The sequence below is a fragment of the Euphorbia lathyris genome, chromosome 6 (genome assembly GCF_963576675.1).
Source record: "Euphorbia lathyris chromosome 6, ddEupLath1.1, whole genome shotgun sequence".
NCBI lineage: Eukaryota > Viridiplantae > Streptophyta > Magnoliopsida > Malpighiales > Euphorbiaceae > Euphorbia > Euphorbia lathyris.
In genome coordinates, this window is record NC_088915.1 from 63,864,499 (window position 1) to 63,881,455 (window position 16,957).

Here is a 16,957-nt window from a genome sequence, read left to right on the forward strand (position 1 = left end):
CATGTACAATCCAGTCTTATAGCCTTGGCCCCAGGAGATATCCATTGATCGCGTCAAAGATCAACCTCTTACAACAATCATGCCCAATCTCTGAAGTATGTTTTCCGAAACATGTCCAATTGCATTGTAGATAATTTTTGTTTCACTTTCTTCATCACCTCAGCATCAGAACGAACTGTGATAGTAGCTCTTGTATCCAAGGTGTAGGGGTACTTGAAAGTGATGTCTTTGGTACTCTTCTTATTTGTCCTCTTCCTCTTTGTGGAATTAGACTTAGAATGATTATCCTTCAACATCACAAAGTAGTTGAAATTAGTCAAGTAAATAATAACCTTGCGAATATGACATTCGCGAACTGAAAAGATTAATCGCGAATTAGCATATGCGAAACTTATACATATGCCTCGGATGTTTCGCGAATTTGATTTTCCTTCGTAGATTGAGATTTTTGCGAAGAAAACTCATATTCGCGAATTGGTCGATTTTGCAAAATTAAGTCGCCACAACTGATTTAACTATTTCTAAGTATCATTCTTACAAAACGAAGCTATGAACTAACGAAAAAACACAATAAATTTGTAAACCCTACTTGTAAATCGCAGGAGAAGTAAAAAACTGTAGTATAGAAATAGAAGCATTAAAACCTAATCAAAAAGCACAAAATAACATACCTTCTTGCCGGTTCTTGCCATTGGAATCGGTTTGGAGGACGCTGGAAGAAGAAATGTAAAGATTGGTGGTGTTGAAGATGCTCGTCGTTTCAAATTCGCGAATGTTAGATAGTTAGCGGGTGAAAAAATGAGTAAGTTCTTTTATATATATGAAGGGCATTTTGGGAAAGTAGCCAGGGTATAGTCTATGTATGTAAGTTGGTTGATAATGAGTCTGAAAATGTAAATGGGCCTCCCATTTGACCCATTTTTATAATTTACCCTTCTTTAATTAAGATTAAAAAATATATAACAGTGAGAAAGAAAATGAGAGAAAAAGATTTGGAGAGAGAGATAGAGATAGAGACAAAAAGGAAGGAAGGGAAGAAAAGGAAGAGATAGACTGATACCATTAAAAAAATAAGGGTATTTTAGACATATCAATTTCAAGCGTCCATATTTTTAAATGCGAGAGATGAAAAAACGATGATTTGACGTGTTGACTGGCATTGACCGATCATTTTAACTGGCCATACACCAAATTTGAGAGATCACCTATAAGTTCATTTATATTAACAAATTGATAAGAGCAACTCTAGTGGTCCTATTTTGGACCACTTTGTAATTTTCAGGGAGTCTCCACCAACTAGTAGAGGAGAAGGCTGGAGACTCTCCAAATCCTAGCAGGTCGCTGAGCGACCTGCTTCGAAAAAAAATGCTTCATCATATTAAGAACAAAATTTGGAATTGTGATACACTTGCATGTGCTGTGAAGGAAAAAGTAGGAGCGTGGGTATCAATTCTGTAAAATGACGCGTTAAACTTTGAAAAGGAAAAGAAAGTGGCCGACAAACCTGCAGTGGCACATGTTGTTAATATTTTAATTGAAAATTGGTTGTGAACCAATTTAATACTATATTCAAAATTGGTTGATGAACCAATTTAATATTATATATATTGTTTTTCAGGTTTCATATACAGTAAAACCTCTATATAGGAATACTCTATATAGGAATAACCTCTATTTTGTTATAAAAAAAATCCGGTCCCAATTTGGGCCAGTTATAAATAGGAATAACCTCCCAAACGTTATTTGTTATACACTTTTCCAGTCCCACCTTTAGAAATTATGTCTCCATATAGTAATAATTATTATTTATATGTATATATTAAGAATTCAAACTAAATCATAAAATATAAAAAAAAAAAACTATTGAAATTATTTACGAGTTGGAAACCCAAACTACAACTTGAAATTATAAATATTTAGTATTCTCATTGATGTTTATATTTTTCCCATAAAACTCTTTCAATTATCTATATATTGAAAACCTAAACTCTAAATTGAAATTCTAAATATTTAATTTATTCCATTAATGTCTATTGTTATACATTATATATAAACCATGTATGTCTATGATAATCTTAACCAATTTCAAGTGGTATTATTTAAAATTTAAAATTATATGTGTTGAAAATTTTTATTATACCAAACTCTATTTAGTAATAACCTCCCAATTGTTACACAAATAGTTCGGTCCTAAGTGTATTCCTATATAGAGGTTTTACTGTATATATATAAAACAGAACGGTAATATTTTGAATTCAATTATTTTTATACATAATTTGATATCAACGGTAACATAACGGTAATATTTTATTTATACTATAAAATATCTCATTTAACCCATAATTATTCGTATGACTTCAAACTCCCCATGATTTATAATTTGACTTCATTCAAACTCCACATGATTGATAATTTGACTTCAAACTCTCCATAATTATTTGTATGAATTCAACCTCCCTATTATTGATAATTTAACTTCAAACTCCTCATTATTGGTAGTTTAACTTCAAACTTTCCTCTCTCTCTATATATATATATATATATATATATATATATATATATATATATATATATATAATAGGTAACAAACACTCATAATCTAAAATATCATTACTATCTCACCAAAATGTCTTCTGATAGTAGTGCAGAATACGACCAATGATACAAAATGCGATTGAAATGATTCAAAAGGATGATGAACTTGATCTTTATTTACTTCAACAAGTACAACAACAAGCCGACCACAATTCTGAACCTCGAAGGAGAATATATAAGACGTGATCGAGAAGCTGCTGCAGAACTACTGTATAATGACTACTTTGCTGATGAACCAGTTTATTCAGCTGAAGTTTTTCGCAGACGGTTTCGGATGAGTCGAAATTTGTTCCAACGTATAGTGGAAGACCTTGGAAATCACACAACATATTTCCAACAAATGGTCGATGCGGCAAAAAGAAGTGGCTTGTCTCCACTCCAAAAATGTACAGCAGCTATGCGCATACTTGCGTATAGATCTCCGGCTGATGCTTTTGATGAATACATAAAAATTAGTGAGTGCACAACATTAGAATGTGTGGAAAATTTTTGTCGTGCTATTATCGAGGTGTATGGGCCTGTGTATATGAGGAGGCCTAATGCTGCCGATGTACACCGTTTAATTCAGATACACGAGGAACATCATGGGTTCCCTAGGATGCTTGGCAGTCTTGACTGCATGCATTGGGCATGGAAGTATTGTCCAGTTGCATGGAAGGGGCAATATACCCGATGAGATTATGGATATCCAACAATCATGCTTGAAGCAGTCGCTTCAGTCGACCTTTGGATTTGGCACGCATATTTCGGTATTGCTGGGTCTAATAATGACCTTAATGTTTTGAGCAGATCCAATTTGTTCCAAGATAATTTAAAAGGAACAGCACCAACGGTTCAGTTTACTGTTAATAACAAGTCATATAATATGGGCTATTATCTAACTGATGGTATCTATCCCGAATAATGACCCGAAACGAATATGTTACAAACAAAGGCATGAGAGCGAACGGAAAGATGTTGAACGAGCATTCGGGGTACTTCAAACCCGATTTGCAATAGTACGTGGACCAGCACGTACTTGGCATAAAAAAAAACTCCACGACATTATGGATGCTTGTGTAATATTACATAACATGATTGTTGAAAATGAGAGGCACACTTACTCAAGAAACTTTCCAACTGATGAATTTTCTGAGCCCATAGTTTCTGATGACATTCAACATGGGCCTGTTCCGGATTTTGCTGCTTATCTCGCAAGGGATTTACAAATCCGCGATAGAAACATGCACAGTTAACTAAAATTGGATCTAGTTGAGCACATTTGGGAACGTTTCGGAATCACCGACATTACTACTTGAACGTCGGAAAATTTTACTCTTTCAATCATGTTTTCCTTTTAATTTAATGCATTTACCTTGTTCATTTTTTTCAAATGTATGTTTCCTTAATGTAATGCACTTTTGTTAATTACTAAAATCGATTAAAATTCAAAGAAAATAAATTATATTTACCTATTAATTTTTAAATCCAATTAAATAAATTATTCAGATTATATAAGTAAATTAATATTAAATATTGGTAGATTTTTATTTAATTAATATTAATTCATTAATGAATTTTATTATTATTATAAAATAGGTTAATTGATTAAAAGTAATGAAAATTAAATATTATATGACGTGTGTGGCCCGTGATTGTGACAAACCACTAGAGATGATTTTTTTTTGGAGTTGTTTTGTTGAGAGAGTTGTTAGAAATTGGTGAGGTAGAGTGGTTGGAGGGTGTGCAACCCTCCAACCACTAGAGTTGCTCTAATAGCTCTCTATTTGACTATGGATTGTAACCTTCTTAATTTATTGCAATCACCATAATAACAATATGAAAACAATAAATATAACATATTTTCCTAATAATTATATACCAAAGTGTGAAATGGAGAATGAAATTTACTTTTAATTTGACTATGAATTGTAATTTTTCTAATTTATTCCAATCACCATAATTATAATACGAAAACAATAAATATAACATATTTTTCTAATAGTTGTACACTAAAGTGTGAAATACGACATAAAATTTACCTTTTAATTTGACTATAAATTGTAACCTTCCTAATTTATTCCAATCACCATAATTACAATACGAAAATAATAATATACTTCCTCCGTTTCATATTACATGACTTTTTAGAGAGTTGTATAGAAATTAAGGATATTGTAAAAAAGACATTGTTGCCCCTTATTTATTGATTCTAATATTTATTTATTCTATAATAAACCCATTATTCTAATTAATTTTCATAAAACCGTGTTTTATAACAGAAAAAAAGATAACTTAACGTGTACTGATCATACAAAATATCATGTAATATAAAACAAAAAAAATATAAAGTCATGTAATACGAAACGGTGGTAGGAATATATTTTCCTAATAGTATATACCAAATCTGAAATGGGTAAAGTATCCCTTTATTTAGTTTTTAGACACTAAACTAAACTAGTATTAAATTCCAATAATTAGTCGCTGGCTTTGTCACTTTGCATCTCAGCCTCCACCTTTGACTAAAAAACAGGTCCGCTCCTCTTTCTCCCGGCGTAGTTGGTGGCTCGCTACACGGTTGGTGAGCACCAACAACTCCAAATAATCCCTATCTACAAATTGTAGATCCATCATCCTTCAATTCACAATTCACAATTCAAAAAATGGAAGTCAAAATCAATGAAACTACTCTAATCTCTCCTTCATCTCCTCCATTCAATCAAGACCATGTTCTCCCTCTTTCTCACCTCGATACCGATCGTAACATGAACGTTACCTTCCGTTACCTTCGCGTTTATCTTAACAACGGCGCCGACCATAAGCAGCAACCCTCCAATGTCATCGCCGCCGCTCTTTCCTCTGCTCTAGTCCACTACTATCCACTTGCCGGAACTCTCCGCCGCCGGGACACTGACAACCGCCTTGAGGTGTTCTGCTCTGGAGACAAAGGCGTGCCTCTCATTAATGGAACTGTTAACTGTACTCTTGAATCCCTCAACTACCTTGATGATCCGGATTACGATTTCGTGGAGCGGTTGGTGCCCGACCCGAACCAGGATGACGGGTTGATCAATCCGTGTATCCTTCAGATCACGGCGTTTGAGTGCGGTGGGTATACTTTAGGAGCTGCGCTTCACCACGCGTTGTGTGATGGGTTAGGTGCTACCCAGTTTTTTAATGTGATGGCCGAGTTGGCTCGCGGGGCAGACCGGATTTCGGTTGAACCTGTTTGGGATAGGACGAGTTTGCTGAGTCCGAGAGAGCCGCCCCGGTTTGAGGGAGCTGTGAAGGAGTTTCTGCGGTTAGAGAAAGGGTCTGAACCGTACGGACACGCAGGAAAGGTGGTTAGAGAATGTTTTAATGTGAAAGATGAGTCGCTGGATCGGTTCAAGAGTTTGCTGCTTGAGAAGAGTGGCTCTAATTTCACCACGTTTGAGGCTTTGGGTGCATTCTTGTGGAGAGCTAAGTAAGTCAACTTGGAAATTTTATCTTTATCTTTTACTTTTAAAATTGGAAATTTTGTAGTTAATCAAATTGGAAACATTTTGGCAAGTATCCTAGATTGACCGAATGCACACCAAAAATGGGGTTAGAATATCTAAAAATATAGAAAAACCAAATCCAATAGTTTTCGTATTGTATTTCAAAATTTTGGGAAGTTAAGAGTGATTTTCTAAATTTGGAGATAAATTATTCATTTCACAAATTTAGAGACTGATTATTATTTTAATAGATTGTTTGGTTGTTTTCTTTTTTTTAAATGAATTTGAGGTAAATATAATTATAATAGTAATAAAGATGTTGGATTAAAAAAAAAAAAAAAAAAGATGCTAGCTGAAATAGAATAAAGCAGTGAACATTTCTTTTTGTTAGAAAATAAAGCAAAAGCAATTGATTAGAGAAGAAATAGAAAATGAGGATAGAGAAATAGATAAATATGAATGGAGAAAGGGAAATAGAGAATCTACCTTTGAGGTTGACAGGGCATAGTTGCTGTTGCACCAGAATGCCTGAGAGTCACCTGGGCAGTAAAGCTGTAAATGAGTCCAGCCTCTCATGAGCGGTTTAGTGTTCCGCTCCAAGCTTGAGCACGGAGAAATTCTGTTCGAAAGCTCACGTTCGTAAGCAAACTTGCTTCAATTATTCTTTTAATAATAGTATTTTTTATAACAGTAAAATGGTAAAACATCGTAGTTTTGTAGATTTCAAAACTATGTAGCGTAGAATTGAGTTAAAAAAATCTAAATGAACATAATTAATAAGTTGTTCGCGAGCAAAGTTTATGAACAGAATTAACGAGTTCCTCGCGAGCAGTTGAACTGAGCATGGGCATGCCAAACTTCAGCTCAGTTCGGCTCGGCTCGATTACAACCCTGAAGAGGTGGTTACGCATTGTTTCAACCTTCCAATTTTATCAATTGCATCCCGATAGGTGAAGAAAGAGACTGGAGCCCTTTTTCTTCCGTGTAGTTAGGCCAAAACGTTATCCTTTTGACCTAGTTAGAACAAAAAATAAAATAAAATTATAACCGATCCGACTTAAAACGATGCCGTTTTGGCTTGAACTTTGACTTATTTTTGCAGCAAATAGTCAAAAGCTGGCTCCGCCATTGTTAATTAGTGAGTGGCATTTTCGGGTAGATTAGAGATCTATTTCTCAATTCATACTTCACACATTGATCAATTAGTGACCATTTAGATACGAGACAATGCTTCCCTTTTTAGGTCCATCTTCACACATGTATTATAATTAGATTGTATTCAAGTTGAAACAGTTTGTAACTTTATCATTTGATGTTAACAGGGTGAAAGCAGCAGGAATCAATGGTGATGAGATAGTGAAATTTACATATGCGATGAACATAAGGAGAATTTTAAAGCCAGCATTACCTTTCGGGTATTGGGGAAATGGTTGTGTTCCAATGTACGCACAACTTCTCGCCAAGGAACTACTAGACCAACCCATTTGGAAAACAGCCGAGGTGATTAAAAAGAGCAAAATGAATGCCTCCGACGAATATGTTCGTTCATTTATCGACTTCCAAGACGTGCATTTTGGTGATGGCATAACGGCAGGAAACCGAGTGAGTGGGTTCACAGATTGGAGACATTTAGGGCATTCAACTGTGGATTTTGGATGGGGTGGTCCAGTTACTGTTTTACCTCTGTCAAGAAAACTTCTTGGAAGTGTTGAGCCTTGCTTTTTCTTGCCTTATTCATCAGCTAATGCTGGGGAGAAAGATGGGTTTAAGGTGCTTATTACCTTGGAGGAAACTGCTCTTGGTGTTTTCAAAAAAGAGATGGAAAAATTTAGCAGCCAAGAATTTCTTTAGTTATGTTATAAGTTCCACTGTCTGGGCAAAAGGTTGGCTCAGCTTATGCAAGTTATTAACTGAATAAGACAAAGCCAATGACTATATGTTTATGCTATATTTATGGTATAAATATAGGCTGAGAAATTTCTCCTTGTAGGCTATCAAAATGAGCAAAACAAGGTAAAAAGAAGAAATAGTCACTCAAATCTGTAACTTGATCCGTAACTTGATTTTGGATAATTTTCATATTAAAGTTTGGGTATTGTTATATACCGCAACTTTTTTTCCATCCACCGCACCCTTTTGACATTTATGCCCATCTCATTTTATTTTTTTCAAAAACTCAATTTTTTTTTCTCTCTTTCTCTCCCAAGCCTAAAAACCCGAATTTGACGAAAATGGACCTGAGTATTCCCGAAGACCATGATTTCGAACACGAAGTAATTTTACGATATAAATTTAAATTAAAAATTCGTTTTTTAAATTTTGAATTTTTTTTTTTAAGGAATAAGCCTAAACGGATGCGCCGCTCCTTCCATCATCAGGTGGAAGCGCCACTCGTTCCACCTGATGGTGGAACGAGTGCGCCATGCTTTCCACCTGGCCGACGCCGTTGCCACCACGGTGGAACGAACAGTTCGTCCGTTCCGCCCATGGTGGCAACGGCGTCGGAGTTCCGTTTAGGCAAAAAAAAAAAAAACGGGTTCCGCCTCCGAATCGGAGGCGGAACCCGTGATTTCAGACACATTTTTTAAAAAAAAAACTTATCGGAAGATTCATTAAGCCTTTTCCCCTTCCTTCCTTTGGCGGCATGTCGTTTTAGGTCGGGTTTTATGAAAAGCTTCAAAAGCTAAAGAAGATTTGAGAGTTTTTGGTTATTGGTTTGAAATTGTGAGGAGGACATAAATGTCAAAAGGGTGCGGTGGAAAGTATAAACTTTGCGGTATATAGCAATTCACTAAGATCATCTCCAAGAGACTCCTAGTGAACTCTCTAAAAATAATATAAACAATTGACTCTTAATGATTTAAGAGTGGCTAAGATATATCATGTCCAACAATGCTCTTTATATTCACTCTTTATTTATTATTTTATTATTAAAATTATTATGTATTGTTACATTACCAATAGTGTGAGTAGAGAGACACATCAATAATAAATTATTAATAAAAACTGAAGTTAGGAGGCACTAAGAGGTGGAGAGAGGCTCTCTGGATGAAGAGACTCTTAGTGATTTGAGGAGCAACTAAGAGGCTGTTGGAGCTCATTTTTTATTCTTCCTCTTCAAATTTTAAGTTAAGAGCTAATTTAAGAGCCTGTTGGAGATGCTCTAAAGTTTTCATTTACCGGCAGATGGAAATTAATAATTTAACTTGACCCTACTTGAAAACAAGTGACCATCACTAACTCATCCCTTTCGTTTATTAAACGGGATATAATAAAATGGATAAGTTATAAAAAACATTTATAATAAATAAGATTTATCTCTCTAGCAATTTCAAAATATTTTTTTTTTATCTTTCTAGTGATAAATTGCCTAAATTTCAAATATCATTAATGAAATTTCAGTTATGAATATTATTTTTTTTATAGTAATGTTAATATTTCATTAAGTAGTAAAATTGCAAGTACAAGATGAGACCAGTAAGGCATAAAACCTCACATACATATAGGCTAAGCCTAATACATAGTCCACAAGGGCAAGAAAATTACTATTAAAAGCAAAAAGGGCCATCAAAGGCACATCGAACATAAACAACAGTTGAAACATATATTTATCACATCTCCAAATTCGCCGTAAAGCAAATGTAGACCAATCTTCAACATTTGAACCATTCTGAACCTTCGGATCTAAGTCATTTCTTTTGCAACCACGTAGATCCAGTGATCTACGGATAAGATCTACCGTTTCTGCTCTTGCTAAAACAGAAAAAGTTACAAAAATAAAGATTTTAGCCACCAGATGCAATTCCAACGGATCTAGAGATCTGATAAGATACATGATCCAACTAACAAGACCAACACAAACAAAAAGAAAAACAACTACAAAGACGAAAATCAAAGCAAAAAAATAAAAACGGTGGGAAGAGGAAGAAGGAACCTCCTCAACTAGACTGCAGCAAAGAGGAAGAGAGCTAACGGAAGATCGGCGGGTTGGGATGCGGCAAAGAAGAAAAAAGAAAAAAGAGAGAGTTATGAATATTGTTAGTTTCATTGCTGCGAGTAACAAATCACAAACATATGTAATGTGATTAAATTCTAAAAGTCCACTTAGAAATCTGTAATTCGACAAAAACAAGGTCAGGGGTATTGTTTAGCTAAACCGCTTCGTTACTTAAGTCCGTTCGAGCTAAAACTTGGGGATGAATACAACAGTAAATCAAAGCTAAGCTACAAGCTTAATGAATCAATAAAGTAGTGTGCTTTGTGATGTGTTTACTCTATTGATACTATGGTCGATGGGTGTACTACATGTCACCCATGATAGGTGAATATGCGCTCGAATACCGGGGCTTGATATCCCTCAAGACCACTAGGTCTGTGATTCACGGGATCAAGTGTGATTGTTGTAACAGGTGGATCCTTGACCAGGTCTTTTGAGACTTCTCGAGTCGGGTCCCTAATATGGAATCGTTTTGACCAGTTTTATTATGGTGGTGCCACGTCTTGTTTTTCCCAGGTGTTTGTTAGGATTTCGTAAGTACCATGTGTTGAGTTTATATTTGCTTCATATCAGATGTCCCCCCAGGTTTAATTTATCATTCTTTGGGATGAGAAAACATTGACTTCGATGAGCGTTGTACTTTCTAATTCCTGATAAGTTGAAGAAGGGAGATTGATCTTTGATAATTTTTAGGTTTTCTAAGAAATGGGAAACTGATAAGTAGGTTATGTGGGCTCCTGTCGGTTAATTTACCCATCACTTAGTTTGCTCATAAATTCAATTGCGAGAGCACATTTTATTTGTGCTTTTGGACGTCTTTCGAGTTGACAACGGTTCGTCTCTATTCATCATGTATCATATAGTTTCACGTTCTTTAAGGGGACGTTCTTGGAGCAGTTAATGCTCCCTAATCATTATTTATTAGTAATGATGATGCCCGCTTTTTCACTTACTTCTCGAGCAATATAAAAGGAGAAAGGGTGTAAGGTGAGCCTCTTTCTTTCCTTGTACATCTACTCTGTCTTTTGCTGTTTCTTGCAATTTCCTCTTTCTGGTGATTTTCCTTTTTAAGCATATGTAACTTTTGATCCTTCTTTTTAGGTTCTTTTCTAGTTAATGAATCCTAAGGAGCATAACCCTAATAAGCCTTTCGAGGCTAATAAGTCTGCTAGGAAGAAAGTAGTTGGTATGAGGAAGAAAACTTATCATTAGACTGAGGAGTAGCCCTCCACCCTGACTACCGAGAGATTGTGATTGCTTCTTGATGATCATCATGATTTACGAGGGATGGATGTGCACCTCCCACTCTCTTTTTACTGGTTGAACACTATTCGTCGTGATTACCTAAGTATTTACACCAAACATGTTGAGTTAGGACTGTGTTTTCCTCTTATGAGCAATGTAGTGGACATTCTTCAAGAATTTTCACTTTGCCCTTCTGAGATTTCTCCCATTTCTTAGGTGGAACTTCTGGCCTTTGCAAAGATTGCTTAGATATGGGCATTGAACTAAATGGGGCTATATTTCTCCGTCCCTAGAAGCTCAAACTGAGGGCCGTAGATGAACTGATTATTTAGGATATGCATAGGGGGCAGACCACTCTTGTATAAGAAGAAGGATATAACTTTAAAGGTCTCAAGGTGAAATGGTTTTTAGTCCTAATAAGGATGATGCAGACACTAGTTATTTTGATATTTTCCTATTCCGAGTGGATTGGAATCCATCTCCTAGAGATCATGATGTTCAGATAAAGGAAATGGAGCTTACTGAAATGGGAGTGTGAGGGCATGATTAAGATGCTCTAAGATGATATGCCTTATGTCTTGAGGAGCTCAAATGGGATGCTTCATGCCATTACCACGGTTGAGTATGCTAATCTTCGAGGTGAATTTCTTGTTTTTTTTATTTCTTTGATTTGTGTTGCAGGTCTTTATCATGTCTAATTCAGCTATTTTTGCTTATATGTTAGCGAGGATGGAGGGGGAGGTTGTTGTTGTGCCCGGGGTGTTCCTATCCTGAGGGAAAATGATCTGTTGAAGGATGATCCAACTCATGTTGTGGTGCTATCGGGGTCACCAAAAGGCCATTCCTCTCATAATAATGTTGCTTAGGCCAGATCTATTGGTGCAGGCATAGGTCACAGGGTTTGTTTCGGACTTGATGTGCCTTCTTCCAGTCGTGATGCAACTTTTTTATCTTCCATACCCTCTTTTCCTAATATGATGGGGGTCGTAATTGAACCTATGATTTTTGGTTATATGATGGAGGTTAGAGTTTATGTGTCCGAGGCAGAGGTTGTTGCTTGGAAACGTATTATGAAGCCAAGTGTTGAGGCTCTGGTTGAGGAAGGTGGGGTGGCCACCAAAGAAATTCATGTGGTTGCACTGTCTGATTCTGACACAGTGCAAAAGGATGTTTCTAGAGAGGTTCCATTAGGGACAATGCCTGATCCTCAAACTCCTTTGAGGGGCTTATTCGGAGGGTGTACTTGAGGCCCAAGTTCCTCAAGAGGGGAGATGAGATGGAGGTTTTCAGCGGGGCTTACTCCTAATGAGGTTGAACTTCAGGTTTTGGTCCGAGTTCGAGAGCTCAAGGTTACTCACAAGTGCTACAAGAGGAAGGTGCCTACCTCAGATGATGCTTCCTTCGGCCCTAAAAGGAAGAAAACTCGTTCTTCTAAGGTACCCCAAAATAAGGAAGCAGATGAGAGCTAGGAAAGTGGGCCATGACTATAGAGGAAGAAGCTCGGTTTGTGCAGTTTGACACTTCTGAGGTAAGGGGCTTTCCTTCTTTTTTTGTTTGTTCTTTTGTGCTTTTTGGGATTTTTCTAACCTCATTCTCTTTTAGCTTTGTGTTCAATGCTACGGTGGGTGATCATATTTGTCTAAGTGATCCTCAGATCTCCCACGACATTATTCGTCTTGCAATGATCCCTGGTGAGGGCAAAGTCACAGATCAATTAAAGAAGTCCCTCCTTCGCTCCTATTTGATCTTCAAAGTCGGATTTTTTCACCATATAACCCGACGGATTGTAGTTTCAGGCGCCTGGCCCACTCGGCATGTGTTGTGACCGCGACCAGTTTCCTCCACCCTATGGACCAGTACCCATGGTCCACTCTAGATCATGAGATACGTCAAGAGGAATAACCACGCTGATAAGTTGTTTGCCAAGTCATTGATGTGCCTGTTACCCGTGTTGCCAAGGTAATTGTCATTTGATTTGACTTATTCCCTTATGTTTCACAATCGTCACTTTATTCATATACCCGGTAATCTCTTCTGTTATCTCTAGCTTTTCTTTAGCCTCAGCCATTTGGATGGCATGTTCTTGTCACATAATGTTAATGACGTCGTGGACAGATCTCATGTTTTCTACCAGTCGTCAAGAGATTGCGCCTAAAAGCCTTTGTTGTTGGGAGTCTAAGGCCTTAACGTGTTCTCTGCCTGCCATTTCCAAATCCAAGTTCTGATCGGACTGAAATTGTCATCGTGTTTCTTCTTCCGTTGCAATCTGAACTTCGGCTGAAGGGATACACTGGAGGATGGAAGTTGGATGTACTACTTAATCAAGTCATTGTTATGTGTGTTCCATGCTCACCGCACTAATTTGATGTGGTTGAATCCTGAAAGTCCACTTGGCAACATGGAATTGGACATAAACAAGGTCAAAGGAAGGGGAAACGTTGTCCGACTAACCCACTCTAATGCTTAAGTCAGTTTGATATAAGAGTTGAGGATGAACACACAGGTAAATCAAAGCTAAGATGTAAGCTTAATGAATGAATAAAGTAGCGTACCTTAAGTTGTGATTACTCTATTTATACTCTGGTCGAGCTATAGAAGACGGTTATGAGTTTATGAGTAGGGTGTGCTACGTGTCACCCATTGATAGGTGAATGTACGTATGGATATCGGAGCTTGATATTCTTCCAGCCTACTAGGCATTGTGATTCACATGGTAATTGGATGTGATTGATATAACAGATGAATCATTGATCAGGTCTTTTGAGACTTCTGGAGTCGAGATCCCCTATATGTAATCATTTTGACCACTTTTATTATGGTGGTGTCATATGTTCTTTTCTTCAGATGCTGAAGCTTATATTCGTCTGATATTAATATGTATATACGATGAAAAAAATTAATTTAGAAAAATATACATATTGGGTTTTGTACATGTTGGATACAAATTCAAATATTCCATAGAATTTAAAATATACTTTACTAACGAACTGAATATACAATCACTTTGAAGGTACAAATGATATTTAGCCCTCTATTATTTACTACGTTTTTTCCAAAACGGCAGCTTGGATGACCGTATCAATTATCTTTAATTTGTTAGATTTTTTTCTTTTTGACTAAAATTAAGTAAACTGAATTGAATTAGATGTTACTGTACTGAATTCTTATGAAACTGAAATAATAATATAATCTCTTAAAAATAGCAATAATTAAAATAAAAAGATTATAAAAATAATAATGGGAGGTCATGGGTTCGAATCACATCCGGGTCTGGTGGAAATTTTTCTTTTTTCTTTAATGTAAGCGCATTGTGTGTAAATCTTTTAAAAAAAAATTAAAAAAATAATAATGAATTACTGAATTCAAATGCTACTCAACTCAATTGAATGTTGTTGTTAAACTAATTGAGTATTATCTTTATTTTATACTTTAAACTATCAATTTAACTTTCTTTTTGACTTTTTCACCATCCAACGGAATTGAAAAGCAGAGGTCTCCAGCTTAACACAGTAGATACGACTGAAATCTATCCTCTTATCCTCAACCCTGCACTACCAATAGAAAACCAAATGCGAATACAAATTACGTAATCGGCGTGACCCAAACAACCTGCTCAAAATTACTCGCACATGGCGTCAATTCTGGGAACTTCTTCCACTGCAATTTTGCGGTCTAGGCCCTTCTCTTCTTCCACACCCAAGCCTTCCATTCCTTCTCTCTCTTTAACCTCAGGTACATTTCTCAAGTAACTGTGCAAAAACCCAAATCCCTTTTTCGTCTCCAAACACAAATTTAAGCTTCAATTGTAGGGTTTGAATGCATTTGCTGTAGACCAGTTCGTGTTATATTCTAAATTCCGCGATGATGCTTTTGTGATGATACTTTTTTCGGTTAATTTTCAGGGCTGAGTTATGGGAGGAAGTACTATGGAGGAATTGGGATTCAGGGCAAGAAAGGGAGGTCTGAGTTCCTTGTTACCAATGTTGCTACTGATGTTAGCCCCACTCAGCAGGTACATGTTTTTCTACATTTAGAGACTATAAATTTTTGATTTACTGTTTATTTGATTGTTCTAGCTTTTTAGGAAGCATTGTCAATGTCTGTTGAAGACTTAATTTTACTTAGATTGATTAGAAAGGAATGCAATGAATTGCGAACTTTGTTTACGAGTGAATGTGCAGTTGTGCAAAGCAAGAAAGAACGAGTAGTTCTGATTTCTCAAATTAGGGGAATGACGGTCTTAATTTTATTTATAGGCCCAGCAAGCTGCTGCAAAGGAGAACCAGAGGCCAGTGTACCCATTTGCTGCAATTGTAGGACAGGATGAGATGAAACTATGCCTTTTGCTAAATGTGATTGATCCCAAGATTGGAGGTGTTATGATTATGGGGGATAGAGGAACAGGGAAGTCTACTACTGTTAGGTCTTTGGTTGATTTGCTTCCTGAAATTAAGGTAGTTTTCGGTGATCCATATAATTCAGACCCAGAAGATCCTGAATCTATGGGTGTAGAAGTCAGAGAGAGCATCCTAAAAGGGGACGAGCTTTCAGTTGTTCTTACCAAGATTAACATGGTTGATTTGCCACTGGGAGCTACAGAGGATAGAGTTTGTGGGACAATTGATATCGAAAAGGCTCTAACAGAGGGCATCAAGGCATTCGAGCCTGGCCTTCTTGCTAAAGCTAATAGAGGGATTCTGTATGTGGATGAAGTTAATCTTTTGGATGACCATTTGGTGGATGTTCTTTTAGATTCTGCTGCCTCGGGATGGAACACCGTGGAAAGAGAGGGCATTTCAATTTCACATCCTGCACGTTTTATTTTGATTGGCTCCGGCAATCCTGAAGAGGGCGAGCTCCGGCCACAGCTACTTGATAGATTTGGAATGCATGCACAGGTGGGAACTGTAAAAGATGCAGAGCTGAGAGTAAAAATAGTGGAAGAAAGAGCTCGTTTCGACAAAAACCCAAAGGAATTCCGTGTTACTTACTTGTCAGAGCAAGAGAAGCTCCAGGAACAAATTACGGCTGCCAGGAGTCGTCTTTCAGCAGTGCAGATAGATCATGATCTCAAGGTAAAAATATCCAAGGTTTGTGCAGAGCTGAATGTTGATGGATTGAGAGGAGATATTGTGACAAACAGAGCTGCCAAAGCTCTTGCTTCTCTGAAAGGTAGAGATAAAGTGACTCCAGAGGATATTGCTACTGTTATTCCCAATTGTTTAAGACACAGGCTAAGGAAAGATCCATTGGAGTCAATTGACTCAGGTTTGCTTGTCATTGAGAAATTCTATGAGGTTTTTAGTTGAAGATATCCCTTTCTGTTTGTCTTTTTTTCTGTTCTTCATCTCCTCATATTGCCTTTTTCTAGGTTTTTTTAATACTATGGAATTATAGACAGTTATTCCTTGCTTTTATTGAGGACATTGTACTAAATTGAAGAGAATGAATGGTATGCATTGTTGAAACTCTTATTGGAGATCTTTTATGAATCCACTCATAAGCAGGGAGAGCAATCGTTCAAGATGATTCAGTTAGGGTTATCACCTCCAAATCTCATTGTTTTCCCCCAGGCATTGCAAAACAACAAGATTGATTGCTACTTTTTTTATACATCCAACGTTTTTTTTTTCTTGCAATAGATTGTAGAACTTGTTGT

The 16,957-nt window shown here is 36.6% G+C and overlaps 2 protein-coding genes across 2 annotated transcripts; both read left to right on the forward strand.

Annotated features, from left to right (window-relative positions):
* The first annotated feature begins 5,071 nt into the window (after positions 1 to 5,071).
* On the forward strand, positions 5,072 to 8,178 carry LOC136232385 (tetrahydroanabasine acetyltransferase). Its single transcript, XM_066021508.1, has 2 exons — positions 5,072 to 6,040; positions 7,379 to 8,178. The coding sequence occupies exons 1-2, from the start codon at positions 5,238 to 5,240 to the stop codon at positions 7,905 to 7,907; spliced, it is 1,332 nt and encodes a 443-aa protein (XP_065877580.1). The 5' UTR covers positions 5,072 to 5,237; the 3' UTR covers positions 7,908 to 8,178.
* A 6,631-nt stretch (positions 8,179 to 14,809) lies between these two features.
* LOC136232447 (magnesium-chelatase subunit ChlI, chloroplastic) lies at positions 14,810 to 16,770 on the forward strand. Its single transcript, XM_066021625.1, has 3 exons — positions 14,810 to 15,030; positions 15,201 to 15,310; positions 15,555 to 16,770. The coding sequence occupies exons 1-3, from the start codon at positions 14,928 to 14,930 to the stop codon at positions 16,605 to 16,607; spliced, it is 1,266 nt and encodes a 421-aa protein (XP_065877697.1). The 5' UTR covers positions 14,810 to 14,927; the 3' UTR covers positions 16,608 to 16,770.
* Positions 16,771 to 16,957: the final 187 nt, after the last annotated feature.